General features: G+C 48.5%; 2 protein-coding genes across 2 annotated transcripts in view; one reads left to right on the forward strand and one right to left on the reverse strand.

Moving 5' to 3' along the window:
- The window catches only part of TDRD9 (tudor domain containing 9), a 2559831-nt gene that overhangs the window by 39674 nt on the left and 2501956 nt on the right, over positions 1-18201 (forward strand). The window lies entirely within an intron of this gene.
- Positions 12854-17364, reverse strand: RD3L (RD3 like). Its single transcript, XM_069638192.1, has 3 exons — positions 16543-17364; positions 15852-16161; positions 12854-13796 (listed from the first exon to the last, which is right to left on the reverse strand). Exons 1-3 carry the CDS (start codon positions 16592-16594, stop codon positions 13496-13498), a joined length of 663 nt encoding a protein of 220 aa, XP_069494293.1. The 5' UTR covers positions 16595-17364; the 3' UTR covers positions 12854-13495.

Here is an 18201-nt window from a genome sequence, read left to right on the forward strand (position 1 = left end):
GGTCCTCATTCTTTTTGCTGATCTCTTGCACCTGCCTGGCGAGCGTGGTGAGGTCGGTTTGAGTGCCATGATATTGTCTGCCGCTACACTGACTCTGGATTCAACTTCGGCTACTCGAGTATCTGTCTTCTCCACCTGGGCCTTAATAGCGCTGATCGTCTCACTCGTGCCATTTAGCTTGGGGTTGAGGGTTGGAAATCCCTACTGCATGTAGTCCATTTTCTGCATCTTGGTGGGCTCCCCACTGTTGGGAGGGGCTGAGCCTGATGCAGACTTGTCGGGGCCCCCTGGCTCTCTGGAATTCGCTTTGGTAAACCTACTTGTGGTGGTATTGTTTCTTGTTTCCCCCTTTAGTCATGGCGGCACCACAGCACTAGAAGTAAGGGGGTGGCTGCAAGCGATATAGTGATAGAACTCGTCCAGGAGGAGAGACTGGGAGGTTGTGCTCAAGAAGTATGTTGAGAGGGTATTGTGAGCCGCTGCCAAGACGAAGGTGGAGGCGCCCAACAGCAACACAGAGCCGCCGGGAGCAGTACGGTAGTAGTGTTAGGTGATTCGGCATAGCCCAGTAAGGGCACTGGGACTCAAACCACGTAGCAACCAGAGATTAAGTCGGGTCTGCCACTGGCCCAAGGATGCCACACGGCACCTTAGCTTGCAATGTGTGTGCCGGGAGCACCGATGGGCAGCGTGGGTGGTCAAAAGTAAGTAGTATGGGACAAGCAGTATCCATGGAGGCAGTCATGTGTGTACTGGGACATGGTCCAGGAGATCAAAGTGTGAAGGTCCCTCGCTTAATGTCCAGAAATTGGGGCAGCAACACGTAGACCCCTGGGAGGTCGTGTATCGGGCCTAGTATTCATTCCAGCAGCTGTTGCACAAAGCCAGCCTCAAACAGGGCTGGTCGTTCCCAGTTACATAGAGCCCAGTCAGCCAGCCCCAGGGCCGCATCCATCCAGGGACTGCCGCTGAAGAAACAGACTTGGTGCACAAGGAAACGGGCGTTCTCACTACTCGCTGGCTGCCACACAATCCTCCCAAGCAGTTGGAGTGTGTGACCCAGGCAAAAGCAGCAGGCCACCAGGGCTAAGCTCGCAACAAGAAACCCAGCGGTCCAGCGCGGCCCAAGCAGCAGCAGAATGTGCCCAGCCAGTGGAAGGCCGGTCTCAGCTCGTAGGTCGCCAGGCAGCATGGGAGCCGGAGCGCCCCTTGTCACGGTTGCCAAAGCTGGGATGACATAGGTTAGTGTTGGCCAGTATCCAGATAAACGCTGCTGGCGGCGCCTTTGCCTTTTCCACCAGTTGCGGGCAGCAGGACCATAACCGCACACCGCTCAGGCACACCTCCACATCACTCCCACAGCAGCTCCTTTTTGTCCACTGGTGCGGAGACACAGTACCTGCGACATCTCCGGTGTACTGATATGCAGGGCACGAGTCGTTTCAGGATGTGCAGCTCGGAGGGTGCCGCAGGGCTGCACAGTGCAGGTAGTGGGTAAGGGCATATGCTTAGCTGCCCGCGCCCCGCAATCACCCGGATATTCCAAATCTCTGAGCCTCGTTCTCCGCGGGCCCAGATGCGGGGGAGCGTAGCCGCGAAGGACAGCCGCTGGGATGCCGCAGTATTGAACCAATCCATGCACTGGGCAGGTAGGTCCGGTCTGCTGCACTGCCGAGCATCCAAGACTTCAGCTCCAGCCGGCGCCAGATGCTGCTCAGTTGATCATCCACGGCCCCAGCCCAGGCCGTCCCATACGCATGGTCATCCTCAGCAGAAGTGTGCAGGCCGCATTGGCTACGCCGACCACGAATTAAGCACTGGCAGGGGTCCATGCCGGCCACACACATGCAGTACCTTCCAGGCAGACCCAGTAGTCGCTCATGCATGAATTTGTGCCAGGCAAGGATGCATAATTGCTATGGCGCAACAGCAGGCTGCAGACCCCTTCGTTCAAGCGGCCATCTTGTAGGCGCTCAACAGCGCCCTCCAACACCAATTATTAAAAGACGGAGGGTTACTGGCCATGAACTGTGGCCCCTGCCCGCATCACCCTCCCAATTCAGTCCCTTTCCGGGTTGAAACAATTACGCAATATATTCCTCAGGACCCACTGGCCATGCCCACTGTACATATTGCACCAATTTGGCACAAAGACTTTGGCCGAGATCAATGCTCCCCTTTTAGTCCCCGTTGATTTATCACAATTATCACTGTTACAATACATTGGTACATTAATTCTGTCTTCTGTTCCAGCGGTAATCCTTCCCTGTAATCATTTCCGTTGGAAATGCACTGTCGCTGTCTTCCATGGTAACGGGAGGACGCTGGACAAACGCTTGACCTTTTTAAATTCACCCCCTCCTCTCGTCCCCCCCCCAATCGCCACTGCCACTCGCTCACTGTGTGCCCGCGGTGAGCCCCCGCGCCTCTCCTTGTGTAAGGAAGTCCTCTCTAACACTCTCCCATTACACCCTTTTACTCTCCAGTTGGTTACTCATTTTTGTTTCCAAGTGCGTCTTGTGAAGTTACCACTAGAATACTGTGGGATTCCCCCGATAAAACTAACGTTTATTGCTGCAGGCATTTTTAAAAAAGTGGCGAGTGTTCATTTTTGAAAAGTTTCACGGTAGCAATGCACCAGGGGTGATACTTTTTTAGAAACCAAAACCAGGGCCACCACTTTGTTTAAAAAATGTTAAACTACTCCATAGATTACAACAAACCAAAAAAAGTCACAGCTGCGACGCTTTATACCCAACTGCTTTCTTATTTGGTGCAAATCTGTGTAGCTGTGCTATGCCTGAGGGATGCCCCTTTTCCTCTGAGGAAAATGAATGTGGGTAGGCTGAAAACAGCTTTTTTTTTGTTTGTTTGTATGTTTTTATGGTTTACTAAGAACCTTTCAAATGTTTAACACATTTTCCACAAAATGTCCAGTTTGGAGGAGCAGAGCAAATGTGTTTTTTAGCAAGTCCAAGTTATTAGCTATAGAACTTGTATTTTTAACAGCAACCTATAATGTATCACAAAAAAACAGTTGAGGGAAAATAAGCACCTTTAACTCTGGATCCGCAGTCGTGTGGCTCATGAACACACTGCTGACATCACAGGTGACCTCATGTGACGTCAAAGATTACATCCCTGGAAGTGCAGGTCACCCCCAATTACAATAGTGATGTATTTTATTTAAAAACCTCTACTGCACTCTGGGAAAGAAATGGTTTGGTCAGTTGCAACGATTTCACCTGTGTGTGTCGTCATTGTGCTCATGAGTTGCACCGCAGGGGAGGGGGCGGGACACCCCCTTTGTCTTTGTCCCAGTGGCGAGGAAGTGATGGGGGGGGGGGCAGTCGCATGTGATACGTGGAACGTGTAGATCATTCAGGCCTACATGGGAGGCATTGCATCTTGGGGTGACTGCTGCTTGAGGACCAATCAGCAGGAAGTGAGTGGGGCAGAGCAGGGGCCAGAGAGTGCGGATTCTGTGGGATGTTTGCCATTCGGGATACTGCTTGGATTGTGAGGAGTTTGCTTTTGGTTTGGACCAAGGGTTTGAACGGGGACCCGGGGCACCTTTAGAACTATGGAGTTTCTGGGTGGATTGAGGGGGACAAGGGGCGTGATCAGGGCCATGAAAGGGCAAGGTTTCAGCAGAGGCTTGTTATGTGGGTTTCACCGGAGGTTCCTGGGCCCCCTGCAACCCATTGGACCCCAACAGAGGAGCGGTAGAAATCCTCATGCAGGGGTTGAGTGATGCTGGTGGTTCTGCTTTTCAGGGAAAGACTACTTTGTGCTGCACCATGAGATGAAGTAACGCCTTTACGTGGTGCGTGACCTGAGGGTGGACATTCTGCATGACCCCTGAATAGTGAGGGCCACTTTGCTTCTGCAGTCCTTCACTTTCAAATGCCGCCCCGCCTAGCGCCTAGAGTCCTCGCTGTGTCAGTTTGAGTGGTGCAGAATCTTGCGCTGGAGCGGGTATGGCACATGCTTGCTCTCGCTGAGCTGCACCAGGTGTGGCATGACCGCTTTCCATCCTTTAACGCCTAGCTCCTGTGTGCGCGGCAGGCCAGTGTTCACCAGAGAGCTCGGAGCCTGCTATGCGCTTTGACTGTGCCCATCAGTAGGACGGTTTGAAGGGCTTTCGATCTAGGATTACGGGGAGTGAGTGGACTCTGAAATGAGTCGGGTTTAGCCTGAAGCCTTTCACTACCACGCCGATCACGATGCTACGGTGAAGAGCAGCAGGAGGTCAGTGAAGATTGATTAATCGTTTGTACTGCTGGCAAAGTTTGTGCTAGAGCTTTAGGCATGCTGCCTCACAAACCATTCTCTTGGAGAAGTTCACTAAAGTGATTATTGCGGAATATGTCGGAAGCAAGAAACCAATATTCATTTTTTTTTATTAAATACGAGGAAATATTTCTAAAAGGAAATGGCAATTAAACCTAGAAACATGCACTCTATGTTGCACAAATAAACAGCGTCAAACGGTTAAGAAAACTGAAACGATGATAACTTGGCGGCCCTGGGGAATCTGTTTATGGTAGAAACACTAAGCGGCACCCCAGAACCAGTGAACCCCAAGCACTGTCCACACAAAAGCCACCCTAAAATGTACTCTACACCTTTAGACTGGTTAAGTTAGTATTGTGAGGAGCGCTGCGGTAGTGTGATGGCTCAGGGAGGACTTTGGGGTTAGCAGCGGGAGCTTTCCCAGAGTGAAAAGCATTAATCAAATGGAACCAATGCAAAGTTGATTGAGTAGCGCCTGTAAAGTATGAGATTTATGAAAGGTTTGCCAATGGACTATGGAAGGGCTGATATTTCTGGTAGGCTGGAGCACAGGGCTTGAGAAGGGCATGCAAGGTTCATAATTGCTTTGATCTAGCGCCTGCAACTAGGCCGGGAGCACCTGGTTAGCCTGAAACCAGCCGCTACCAGGAGCGACTCCCCAGGCCAACTCGTGTCATACAAACTGAAGAATTGGGACACATCTAGTACACATTTAAACCCCCCCAAATAGCCCGTGGCTCCATTGCCCGCCATTATATACAACGCGGTCAATGGCCGCCGCCTAGGTCGACTCTCAGGCACCAGCAACAAGCCCAGGAGCACCCGAAGCCAGTGATTGGCTGCTCCTGCAATCACCCGCCCCTGCAACTCACCGATAGGCGGCAGCCGAAGGGCGAGCCTAAGGGCCTGCTGCGGCTGTCCGCGTCGGGCAGCAAGGAGCTGAGCAGCCTGGTCTCTTCTGCACTATATTCCAGCGCTACTAATCCACTTATACTGACCCCGCCTCAGACTATTTGTGTACGGCCACCGTCACTATCTACACGCTACCCTGTGCTTTTAAGTATGCCAACAGCCATTTGTTTATATGTACTGCTCTGTCTCCATACCCTTGGATGGTCTATAGTCCACTGTTATACAGTATATTAAGAAACTACCCATTGTACTGTATGCATTGTATCACACCACATATATGCCTCTTTTATGCACCACTATGCCACGTGGCCCACCAAGCCTACTGTAACGTGATGTTTGCATTTCTGTCAAACTTGTATGGCCGATCCGGCTTCCCAGTTACCGCCCATGCATGCAACTTTAATTATGTCACTCTGTAACTAGGTATGCCTCTCAGCCATTAAGACACTCTCAAATCTAGGTGTTGTGCCTCCCAGCCATTGTGATACTTTCAAACCTAGGTGCCGTGCATTTTAGCCATTGTGACACACTTAAATTTAGGTGGTGTGCTTCTAGCCATTTTGATACTCAACTCTAGGTGTTGTGCATTTTAGACATTGTGTTACTCTCAAATTTAGATGCTGTGCTTTTAGCCATTGTGTTACTCTCAATTCTAGGTGTTGTGCTTTTTTAGCCATTGTGATACTCTCAAATCTATGTGGCTAGATCACCTTACCTTACCACAGGGAACATCCTCCCTGCATGACCACCACCCACCTAACTAAGTGTTAGCTCCGCATAATGTCTAGCCTATCTAGTTTCTACTGCATTATGGCTACTGCTACACTCCTTGCCACTTGCAAGCAGGTCAGCCACATAGAGGCCCCACTACATGCACTCGGACCCTTCTCACTTATATCAACAGATATAGTTACCAAAACTCATGTCTACACTAACTCAAAATACCGAGCTCTGCTAGGACCATTAGCTTACACCTCCCGGCCTAGTTCCACGGACGATAGAAATAACAAACTATGTGCTAGACTTAACAAACTTCACGAGACACCTAGACGACTCCTCCCTCCTACAATACGTGAGATGAAACGCCATAATGGTAAGGAATGCAACGCTTCCAATATCACCCCAGCTTCAATGTACATACAAACTTCCGAATCTAAGATAAAATCCAGCGCGAAAAGTACTCCTAATCTTACACATCCCAAAGAGGAAACAAAGGATCACTCCTACAAAGGAGCGCTTCTCAATGCCAGGTCATTAGTTGCACATGCCCTTGATATAGCTGATCTAATCACTGAGGCGAACTTGGACTTTATTGCAATAACTGAAACCTGGCTACACAAGGCAGCAGGACCATCACTTATGCTAGCCATCCCTGACGGTTACACTATATGTAGGCAAGACCGAGAGGGCACCCGCGGAGGCGGAATCGCCATCATTTCCAAATCGAGTCTCTCGCTAAGACTAGCCCCTGCCCAAACGCTACAATCTTGAAGCCCTCACTGCAAAACTCCTCATAAACAATAATCCAACCCTAACCATTCACCTAATCTATAGACCTCCAGGTCCGCTTGGGACTTTCGAAGAGGATCTGCACAAGCTACTAACCTTCAATGCCAAAACCACCTCACAATTGCTGGTACTAGGGGATTTTAACCTAGGATTTAATGACCAAGCAGATGTGCAGGCCGCGACCATTGCCCACGCTATTAACTCCCTAGGATTCTCCCAAAAAGTCAACAACCCAACCCATACGAAAGGCAGAATACTAGACTGGGTCGCTGACTCAAACTGTACAGCAGTTATCTCATCCATCTCAGCATTATCATGGACTGACCATTCACTAGTGTCCTTCAACCTCCTAACCTCCCGACCATCCTCTACAGTCGTCCCCACGGCACTTCCATGCCCAACAAGAAATAAAAAGAACATGACAATAGACAATGTCATACCCGCTATTCTTCCAACATTAAATGCACTGCCTGACAACCTAGACCCCAGCATATTAGTGCATGAGTATAACAAAATCATGAATGATACTATGGACAAAATTGCCCCACTTAAAATGCGTACAAGCAAACCTAAACCCCATCTAAATAAATGGTTTACTCCTGAACTCATGGCCCTACGCCTTACCAAGAGAAAATATGAATCTAACTGGAAACTATGCCCAACTGCTGAGAACAAGGCCAACCTAACATCTATTTCCCGACGATACAAAAATGCAGTTTGTCTGGCTAAGAGGAATTCATACAATGATCGTATCGCCAACTCTAATTCAAGCATGAAGGAACTCTTCTCCATACTGAAGGAACTTGAGTTACCCATTGCCATACCAGACACCTGTACCAAAGATCAGACCTGGTGCACAGATATCCAACATGCACTAACCAACAAAATTAACACCCTCCAAAATAAAATTCAACTGAAAAAAGATTCGCTCAACCTTCCTACTCTGCCACCACCCAAGGCTACCAACAAGCCCCAGTCTAGCAAATTCTCTTTCACCAAAACCACCACACTAGAGATAGAAAAAATCATCCTCACCCTCAAACCATCGAATTGCAAAGGTGACATCTGCCCAGCACAGCTAATAAAAGACGCTGCCAGAGATTTATCACCGTTTATTTCCAAGCTTGTCAACGCATCCTTCGCCACAGGCATCATCCCAGCTAATTTAAAACAATCCTGGGTGCTCCCGTTGCTCTAAAAGGAAACTCTTGACCCTCTCATCCCGACTAACTACCGTCCAATCACTACAGTTCCATTTCTGTTGAAAATCCTGGACAAAGTGGCCTATATACAGATTCAAAAATACCTTGAACTGCATAAGCTACTTGGATCTAGACAATCTGGCTTCCGCCCACTACATGGAACGGAAACAGCCCTTATCGACCTAAAGACCCAAATAGACGAATTGAGAGATCAAGGCAAGACAGTCCTCCTCCTCCTACTAGATCTCTCAGCTGCATTTGACCTTGTGGACCACAAGGTCCTCTGCAGACACTTGGACTCTGCCGCTCACTTCTCCACCCAAGCTATCAGTTGGATAGAATCCTTTCTGAGTGAGAGAACTATGAGAGTTTTTTCCCCCATCGGCAGCAGCAGACCCTATACCCATCACCTGTGGAGTCCCTCAGGGATCCTGCGTCTCCCCGACTCTATACAACATATTCACCAAACCTCTGTTCGATGATCTGGACAATCTTGGTATCACCTACACTAACTATGCAGATGATACACAGATTCTCCTCCCACTTTCTGGGGATCATGGTAGGGACAGGGAGTTGGTGAATAGAGTGTACCTCATCATTCAGGCATGGATGGCTACTCATGGTCTCTGGCTGAATGATGATAACACAGAGTTGATCATTCTGGGTACACAAGCCAATATCAACAAAGTGGGCCCAGACTACTCCGCTTTCAACATAGATGGAAATGTTATCAAAGTCTCGAGGGAAGTAAAAACACTTGGTTTCTACCTCGATTCTACCTTGTCCTTCACTAAACAGGTCAACTCCCTAGCTTCCACTACTGCCTACACCTGTAAATTGATAAGAGCAGGCAAGACCTTCCTGTCCAATACTAGCTGTCTAACCGTGGCTAGAGCCTTAATACTTTCCCGACTCGACTACTGTAATGCCCTATACAGTGGTGCCAATAAAGCCATCACCCAAAGACTCCAAACACTACAAAACAATGCTCTTAGAGCTGCATTAGGCATAAAGAAGAGGGGGCATATCTCCTCTATTAGGCGGCAACACAAATGGCTATCCACGGACAATAAAATCCACCTAAAGATGATCTCCTTGACCCATAAGGCCCTAAATAATGCTGCTCCTAGTTACTTGACGGACAAAATAAAAAGAAAAACATCTACTAGACCCATGAGACTCACCAATTCCAATTGCCTGGTAGTACCCAGATTTAGACTTGCTAAAATCGGTGGCGCAAGCTTCCCTGTGAGAGCTGCCAACTTGTGGAACGCTCTGCCACCCAACCTAAGAGTAGACCAACCCTTCCCACACTTCAGAAGGAACTTCATCAAACACATTAACGCTAACAATGACTAGACACCTGTAATGAACCTTCACAAGTGAGCCCTACTTAATGTACTGAGATGTGTGTAACCCTATGTTTATAACTGCTAACTCTGTATATTGCTAACTGTACATTCATGTAAATACTGCAACCGGTAACTGTACATTCTTGTAATATTGTAATCTTATTCATGTAGATTTGTAACATTGTAAGCCTCGCATATACTTGCTGCTGCGCCCGGTAACCTATGGGTCTGGAGCGCATTATAAATAAATAAACAAAACAAACGATAGATCACACATAATTGCAAGACATGAACTTTGTCCCTCTCGCTGTGTATGTGCTCTCTCCTGGTTTCCAAGCGGAAGCCTACTGGGAGATGCTGACGCCCAGCAGCTGGTTTTAGCTCCTGCTCGTTGAATCTTAATTTGGAGCCCTGGAGCATGGATGATCCATTAAGACGTCGGACTTCTTTTGGGCCTTTCAGCTGAGTCTGTAGCGAACTAGATATTTACCATTTATTGTCTGCCTTTAGGAGAGGCGATAGTTTGCTTCACTGCCCAACATCCCAGACCAAATATGTACTGTGACTATCGTGCATGCAATGAGACCGCAATGACTGACCCATGTGAACTTGGCTGCTAATAGCTCGCATACATAAGGCTAAGAACACTTAAGCCCCTATGTATGACTCGTCCCTGTACAGATCCTGCTATAGCCTGTTTCAACTATGTCCAGCACCCTTTAACCTGCATACCCAGAAATATTTGCCTCCTCCAGAAGGTAGTGCAAGGCGGGAACTTGCCAACATACAGCCAAGATCTTCCTTTTGATGATTTGTCTTCTCCTGCCCTTCCTTCCTGTCCCCGTTGTGACTTGTCGTAGAGCCTGGCTGGCCAGCCTTTCAGGACCATACAATCCTGTTGGCTTGTTCAACGTGGACCATCTGGTTTCCATGGTGCTCGGGCTGTTGCGAGTGGCAAGCGAAGCCACGGGCTCTTACTGAGACTCAGCATTTATCCTACGCTCGAGCCTGGGTTAGGAAGTCTTCATCATAATTGACTCAAGGGCCAACTGCTCTACTCTAGCCACAGCCACTCCAGAGGGTGCAAATGATGGATTCCTTTGACGCCTTTGCCAGATACTGAATATTGGTCTGGAAGAAAGGACAACCGATTTGGAAAGGAGCTTGAAATGGGGGCCTGAGAGCTCTCTGATTTCGGAGTAAGGAACTGGCACTACTTACAATGTTTATTGGTTCTAGTTCCACTACATTTTACATCTATTGTGACAGTTTCGGATCCTTTGGGTAAAAGACAACTCTTGGTTTCACTTCTACTCTTTGAAGCTGATGCCTCACCCTGGTTTCTGTGGGCTGGGGAAAACGATCTCGCTGGGAATGCAGAGGAATGTACAGTTGGAAGTATGGCTTTGCGTTTACTGGTTTCTTCTTTGTCGCAACCTTGATGACCAGAGCAAATCTCCTCTTGCTTAGACTCCTGTTTGGCATTCATGTTTTCCCCATTTTCACGTTTTTCTGTCTCAAAGGTAATGTAGGGTTTGCGCCACTGCGGGCCATTATGAGCCAATAGTGTCCCAGAGTCTGTGCAGAGGTTGAGGGGCAAGTTTGACACAATGGTAGTGCCACATTAAAAGGTCGGGGCTTTACATGTGCAATGCGGTTTGTTCTTCGGTGGCTGCAGTTTCACCAGTTTACATTGAACTATTGAAAAGAGATAATGCCGCCCCCGCTTACATGAAAGGCTTGTGTTTTGAGACCCCCATCTACAGGACGCCCCTGTTGTGCCTAGGCAGCCCACTTTTCCACCTCGCCTGCCTGCTGATTGCCCCACCCTCGCCTGGGCCACAGGAGCCCCCTTCATGGTCTGCCCCATCCCAGGGCTCATCCGGCCTTGAGTGTGCTCCAGTCAGGCGGTTGGGCTCCTGGCATGATTCCTGGCGCACCCCCTTGCCTTTTGGCCTGCTACCTCTGCCCATTGACCTCTCAAACTTCACCCGACCCTCCTCGAGCACTGGGAAATCTTTAGTCTGTGCAGCGCCCCGCCCCGCTCCCCCCATTGAGCGTCTCCCCTTTCACTACACGCAGTGGACGGTGGTTTTAGCCGCTAGTTTACACTGTGCCCCCTCTTTTAATCGGGACTCCGCAAGCGCGAGTTTATTCTACACTTGTACTAGCGAGGGTTTCACTTCTGTCTTGGTTGTTTGGCGTTTTCTATGCTGAGCAGTTTCAGTGTGGGGGGAGATAATTTAGAATTCATCCCTTGGCAAAAGCCTCCCACCAGACAGATCGAATTGGGGCACAGTGTGCGTGCATGTGACTCTCCAGAGCGCCTACATAGTTCCATGGGGGAGACGTAGATTTAGTAAACTATTCAGATTATTTCACCGGCCTAAATAAAAAAGCAAAGGAACACGCTATTTAAAGTATACGATAAGTTTCCACCCCCCTCTTAAACGTCAGGCAACAGCTTCTCCTCTAAACGCATTTTGGCTGCTTTCCATCGAACAGTGGCGGAAGTCCCCTCGCTGGCTGCTATTAGATCAGGGAAAGAAGGGGGTGGGTCCAGGCTACCTCTTCCTCTGAACACTTACAGGTGTGGCACAATATTCATGAACCAGATCCTAGTGCATAAGATCTGCGTTTTTGTATAGTAGATCACAGCCTTTTTGAGGTACAAAACATTATTTGCACACAAGGAATCGCATCTTTTTTTAACATACAAACATAGAAAATAAACTAAGTCCATGTTTTCATTATATTATATCATCATATAACGTAGCTGTCTCAGACATAAACAATGTGAGGATTAGTACATAGTCACTTAGAGTGCAATGTTGCTAAACATGCACCTATCAAGTCGACACTTATTTGTGTTTCCAGCTGAGAACAAAACAAAGTGTTGATGTTGTTCTGAAGCTTTCCTCAGGACTAGATTAGGCAGAGTGTAGTAGGCTAGTCTTCCACATGTTGCTGGTGGCACCGGTGTCGCTGTGGCTAACTGATCGACGCCATCTTTCAAATACTCAGCCCTGAGACACCAAATTCTTGAAACAGGTATGTGATGGCACAACAACATGCTTTAGGTACTCCCCCTGCGTAGACACGTTTTTAAAACACACATTTGATGTTCCCACAGCGACTCCGGTGCCACCAGCAACATGTGGCAGACTAGCCTACTACACTCTGCCTAATCTAGTCCTGAGGAAAGCTTCAGAACACAACAACATCAACACTTTGTTTTGTTCTCAGCTGGAAACACAAGTAAGTGTTGATTTGATAGGTGCATGTTTAGCAACCTTGCACTCTCCGTCACTATGTACTAATCCTCACATTGTTTATGTCTGAGACAGCTACGTTATATGATGATATAATATAATGAAAACATGGACTTAGTTTATTTTCTATGTTTGTATGTTAAAAAAAGATGCGATTCCTTGTGTGCAAATTAATGTTTTGTACCTCAAAAAGGCTGTGATCTACTATACAAAAACGCAGATCTTATGCACTAGGATCTGGTTCATGAATATTGTGCCACACCTGTAAGTGTTCAGAGGAAGAGGTAGCCTGGACCCGCCCCCTTCTTTCCCTAGTATATGTCCTCCTGATCCAGGCCCCTCTATAAAATAAGAGGACCCCCTCTCCCCCCCTATACAACCCTGCTATTAGATCAGGCCTCACTAGCCAAACCCTGCGTGCCCCATGCGAGCCTCAAGGCGCTTTGCAGAAGGAGCTTAGTGTCGACCAATGCCGGCTGCTGTGCCCCCTTCCATCTCCGTAGCATGTTTCTGTACTGTGTTCATCGGTGGCAAACGCAAGCACAGCAGTGTTTTATATGTAAATTCCTAAAACACCATTAACCTCCCAACATGTGCATTGACCTCCTGAGGTTGGTACAATATTAAATAAAGGATAATTAAGCAGCTAGGCCTATTCCCATGAATAAACTAATTGCAGAACAATTTCCGAATTTGGACCCAAAATTATGTACAATTGCACATTACAGTTCTAAAATTTTCAGCTGTCATGCACAACACAGAGAAAGCAAATCTACTAGACATGGCAAAACCAGAGCCGAACATCTGCAGTACACCAATAGGCGAGGCTACTGCGTCCTGGGGCGCTAATCTCTTGGCATATCCCGAAAGAGCCCCTGAACAGTGAGAGGTCATGTCCTATTACCATGCAGGCTCTCTCCCCTGCCGCGTGCTGAGCCTGGGAGCCCGCTTCTCATAACCCGGGTGGGTAGTATTGGGGCAGGTTCCAGATCCGGTGGGAGAAGGTTGGGAAGAGGCCTTGTGTGTTTTTGTCCACGTAGCTGGATACCGTGGGGATCTCCTCCTTGCGTTCCCCGCTGGGGCTGTCACCGGCCAGGCTCAAGTCCACAGGGCTGTTGGTGTTCCAGGCCTCCATGAGTTTCACCTGCTGGCGTTCCTTCTCCAGCGCCGTGAGGAAATCTTTCAGAACCTGCTTGAATATGTAGACGATCTCCCAGGGCAAGACATCGTTCTCAGCCAACACTTCTCGAAACCTAGAATCCACAGAAAGGAGAACAAGCCATTTCATTAGGACTGCCAGACCTTAGCTTTTGCAAATTGCGATATCGCACACTTCCTTCTGCTATAATCCATGTATTTTTGCATCTCATTGTTAAACGAAGCCAACCAAAGTGCACAGGGTAACATTGGTCAATCGCTATTGTGTTTGTTGTCGCTAGGCTAGCTGGGAGTGCCCAGGGGAAAGATTGGTCAATCGCTATTGTGTTTGTTGTCGCTAGGCTAGCTGGGAGTGCCCAGGGGAAAGATTGGTCAATCGCTATTGTGTTTGTTGTCGCTAGGCTAGCTGGGAGTGCCCAGGGGAAAGATTGGTCAATCGCTATTGTGTTTGTTGTCGCTAGGCTAGCTGGGAGTGCCCAGGGGAAAGATTGGTCAATCGCTATTGTGTTTGTTGTCGCTAGGCTAGCTGGGAGTGCCCAGGGGAAAGATTGGTCAATCGCTATTGTGTTTGTTGTCGCTAGGCTAGCTGGGAGTGCCCAGGGGAAAGATTGGTCAATCGCTATTGTGTTTGTTGTCGCTAGGCTAGCTGGGAGTGCCCAGGGGAAAGATTGGTCAATCGCTATTGTGTTTGTTGTCGCTAGGCTAGCTGGGAGTGCCCAGGGGAAAGATTGGTCAATCGCTATTGTGTTTGTTGTCGCTAGGCTAGCTGGGAGTGCCCAGGGGAAAGATTGGTCAATCGCTATTGTGTTTGTTGTCGCTAGGCTAGCTGGGAGTGCCCAGGGGAAAGATTGGTCAATCGCTATTGTGTTTGTTGTCGCTAGGCTAGCTGGGAGTGCCCAGGGGAAAGATTGGTCAATCGCTATTGTGTTTGTTGTCGCTAGGCTAGCTGGGAGTGCCCAGGGGAAAGATTGGTCAATCGCTATTGTGTTTGTTGTCGCTAGGCTAGCTGGGAGTGCCCAGGGGAAAGATTGGTCAATCGCTATTGTGTTTGTTGTCGCTAGGCTAGCTGGGAGTGCCCAGGGGAAAGATTGGTCAATCGCTATTGTGTTTGTTGTCGCTAGGCTAGCTGGGAGTGCCCAGGGGAAAGATTGGTCAATCGCTATTGTGTTTGTTGTCGCTAGGCTAGCTGGGAGTGCCCAGGGGAAAGATTGGTCAATCGCTATTGTGTTTGTTGTCGCTAGGCTAGCTGGGAGTGCCCAGGGGAAAGATTGGTCAATCGCTATTGTGTTTGTTGTCGCTAGGCTAGCTGGGAGTGCCCAGGGGAAAGATTGGTCAATCGCTATTGTGTTTGTTGTCGCTAGGCTAGCTGGGAGTGCCCAGGGGAAAGATTGGTCAATCGCTATTGTGTTTGTTGTCGCTAGGCTAGCTGGGAGTGCCCAGGGGAAAGATTGGTCAATCGCTATTGTGTTTGTTGTCGCTAGGCTAGCTGGGAGTGCCCAGGGGAAAGATTGCAGTTTTTATCTGGTGTTCAAAAGTCCTATCATCTTCATCCTTGGCAGCTACTGCCTTTTATATTTTTTTTGGCAAAATCATTGTTTCTCAACTGTATCATAGTTTGCTCTGCAAGTAAGTGCCTGTCATTTCATAAATGCCAGTGGACATATGCCATTCTCTCTCTGTGCTGCAAAATACTACCCTGTGCTGTTCAAATGTCGGGGCATCTGGTGTCTTTGTTTGTACCAATTTTTCCACCACGATTGTGTGGTTTCTGCCCTATTTTTGCAATTCTGGATGTTTTGGACTACCACTGCCAGGATCCACACCACTAAGTTGGCTACAACTGGTGGAAGTTGTGGTCCATAACATTGCCAGGTCTTAAGTCACTGTTATTCCCAGCTCTTAATTGCCACCTAATTGTTGCACCTGGAAAGTTGTTTTGGCATTTTCTGCTGAAAGTGAATCCCCTTTAAAATCCTTCCAGGTTTTTTATATCCAGGAATTAGGGCACAGTCGTTGTCCCTTAGCCGGTCTGATATGGTAGACTGCCGCACTCTGCGGGTGGCTCTGCGTTCAGTCCCTGGTGATATAACATTATTGCCCCGTCTGACGGCCATTTCTATAACCTATGCCCTGGAGAAGGAATGAAATACCTGCTGAGGACGGTCCCCGTGTGACTTGGCTGAATGCGGGAGCACAGGACTTCCAGCTGCCTCTGTTCGGTGGCCGGGATGCTGCTGGCTCGGAGGTTGTGCGAGTTCTTGAGCCAGTTGTAGTCTGCCCCGGTCCAGGGCGCCTTCTGCCCATTCTCGATCTCCTGGATCAAGCGCTCGCGCTCCCTGAGGTGCCACTGCAGTTCCCTGAGCAGGGTCTTTGTCACCATCTCGGGGGTGGGACATTGGCTGCTCTTGTCGGCTTCACTTTTAGGCCATTTCATCCAGTTGAACAGAGGCATTCTTTCAGCTGTTGCAAAAAATAAAAAACTTTCATTCTGGGGACATTTTCTTCAACCATTTTCATCAATCGAATTTATAATTGCTATAGCAACGGACAATGTGTCATTCGATAGATCACTGTGTATCCCATCTGTAAAATACGTGTTTCCTGGGTCTGAGAAATGGAAGTAACTTGTTATAAATGTGCATACATTTAATAAATATTCTAGCCTACACTGCTAAATTGCATAAGTTGCTGCCTAGCCTGTGCTTGATAAGCGATCGTATCTTTAGCTATTGAAGTATCACGCATGAGTGGGGCTGAATACTCTGTAGGAAGCGGTTCCATTGGTGCAATTCTTTTATGTGGCTTAATGAGAAACAGAGCTATATATCGGGAGTGACCTACCGTGTGCAACGGTCGCGGCGCTTTGAATTGCTGCAGTGGGTGTGGTTGTCATTTATTGTAGCATCCCTGTCCCGGTGGGCACTGGGCAGAACACCCGTGGCGAGAAGTACATCTTGTGCGTTCCGTTTAGTGTGCTCGAGAGGACGCCAGCAAAAGCACACGGGGACACTAGTCCCGGCTTCCTGAATCTGTGCCCTTCTGATGCAAAGTTGCTGTAGTTCAGCTCGGTCTGAATATCCTTGCTCGCTTCACACGGGGGTATATCCTGCGCGTAACTTGATGTGGCCCTTGGCTTCTGCAAGCTCCCCGATCGTTGCAGAAATCCCGAAAGTTTAGGCCGTTCACTTGCTTGCGAAGGGAGAGAGGGGGCCAGCGCGAACCCCTTCTCCTGCAACGGGCTTGACCTTAATTAATAGTGAGCAGCCGTCGAGCGCATAATGTGGTCCAGCAGATGCTTCCGTTTGGGCGGCCGTGGGAGGCAAATGCTGCTGCAATGGCCCAGAGTGGTCTACAGTTCATGCATGGCATGGGGGCAGTCCATAATGAAGCTCGTGCATGCCCCTGTTGGCTTGCGTTAGGGGGTGGGGTGCTTGTATGTGCTAAAGGTCGCCCGAGCGGTTGTTTTCCGTCCCAGTTCTCCAATCTCTTCTTGGTAATGCCAACAGCGGGCACGGCGGGCATAGCAGCATCTCTTTACTTCTGCGCCTCGCTGCTAGTTTGGCAGCACAGGCTTGTGTTCACGGCTATGTGGGCTTGCTGGGAAACGGAGGCTGCGCTAATGTGCTCTACATGTCCTGTAACATAAAGGATGACGTGCTCGCCGGCCGGTTATTAAAGCTGATAGTCTACACTGGAAAACCTCGCATGTCAGCCCGGATCAGCGTCAGCTGGAAGCTTTTCACATTGCATTCTATGTGCTACTATGAAAACCTACAGCAGCGGGGTTTAAAATGACAGAACTGTCCACACGCATTTTCAGGCGAATTTAAAATGTAGCCTTCTGCCGCCTCCTCTTCGGAACAGCAAATGTGCACGTATTTTTATTCTGCAAAACGTGTGCGCTGGAAGACCCAATTTGGCTGTGCAAACAAAGGTTACTTTAGAAACACTGCAGAAATCAAATCTAGATTTATTCGAGGAGCAGATCAGTCCAGATATACACTTTGAAATCCGAATAAGGCTTTAATATGTCATATTAATCCGTCAGATTTTTATTTATTTTCGTTTTGCTAGGATCATTTGTACGTTATGATGGAAGCGAATTATGTCCAAACAAAAGCTCAGCGACAGGAGATATTTTTGTTCATACTGTTTGTTCTGTAAAAGGTCGATTTTTAAAGATGCCAAATGAATTGTAAATCGGCTGCATTGTCCCTATGTTCACAAGAGCAGCCGTGGGATATGGAACACAGAATCCTTCTTTCCCCTGAGGGTGGGATAAATGCTTCTGCGGCCTAGGGTTTATCTAGCACTGAAAAGGATGTCCTGTTATGGAAGGCGGGATTAGTGAAAAATGTTCTCAATAGTAGCGATACTGGTCTCCCTTGGGACGCTGCTCTGAATCCGCGCTCGTGGGTGAGCACCCCGCACGCCCCTTTGCCCTAATCGCAGTCACAGGGCTATAGCAACGAGCCTGCTTCTCGTCCACCATCGCATGGA

The sequence above is a fragment of the Ambystoma mexicanum genome, chromosome 14 (genome assembly GCF_040938575.1).
Source record: "Ambystoma mexicanum isolate Mex_15411 chromosome 14, UKY_AmexF1_1, whole genome shotgun sequence".
Taxonomy (NCBI): domain Eukaryota; kingdom Metazoa; phylum Chordata; class Amphibia; order Caudata; family Ambystomatidae; genus Ambystoma; species Ambystoma mexicanum.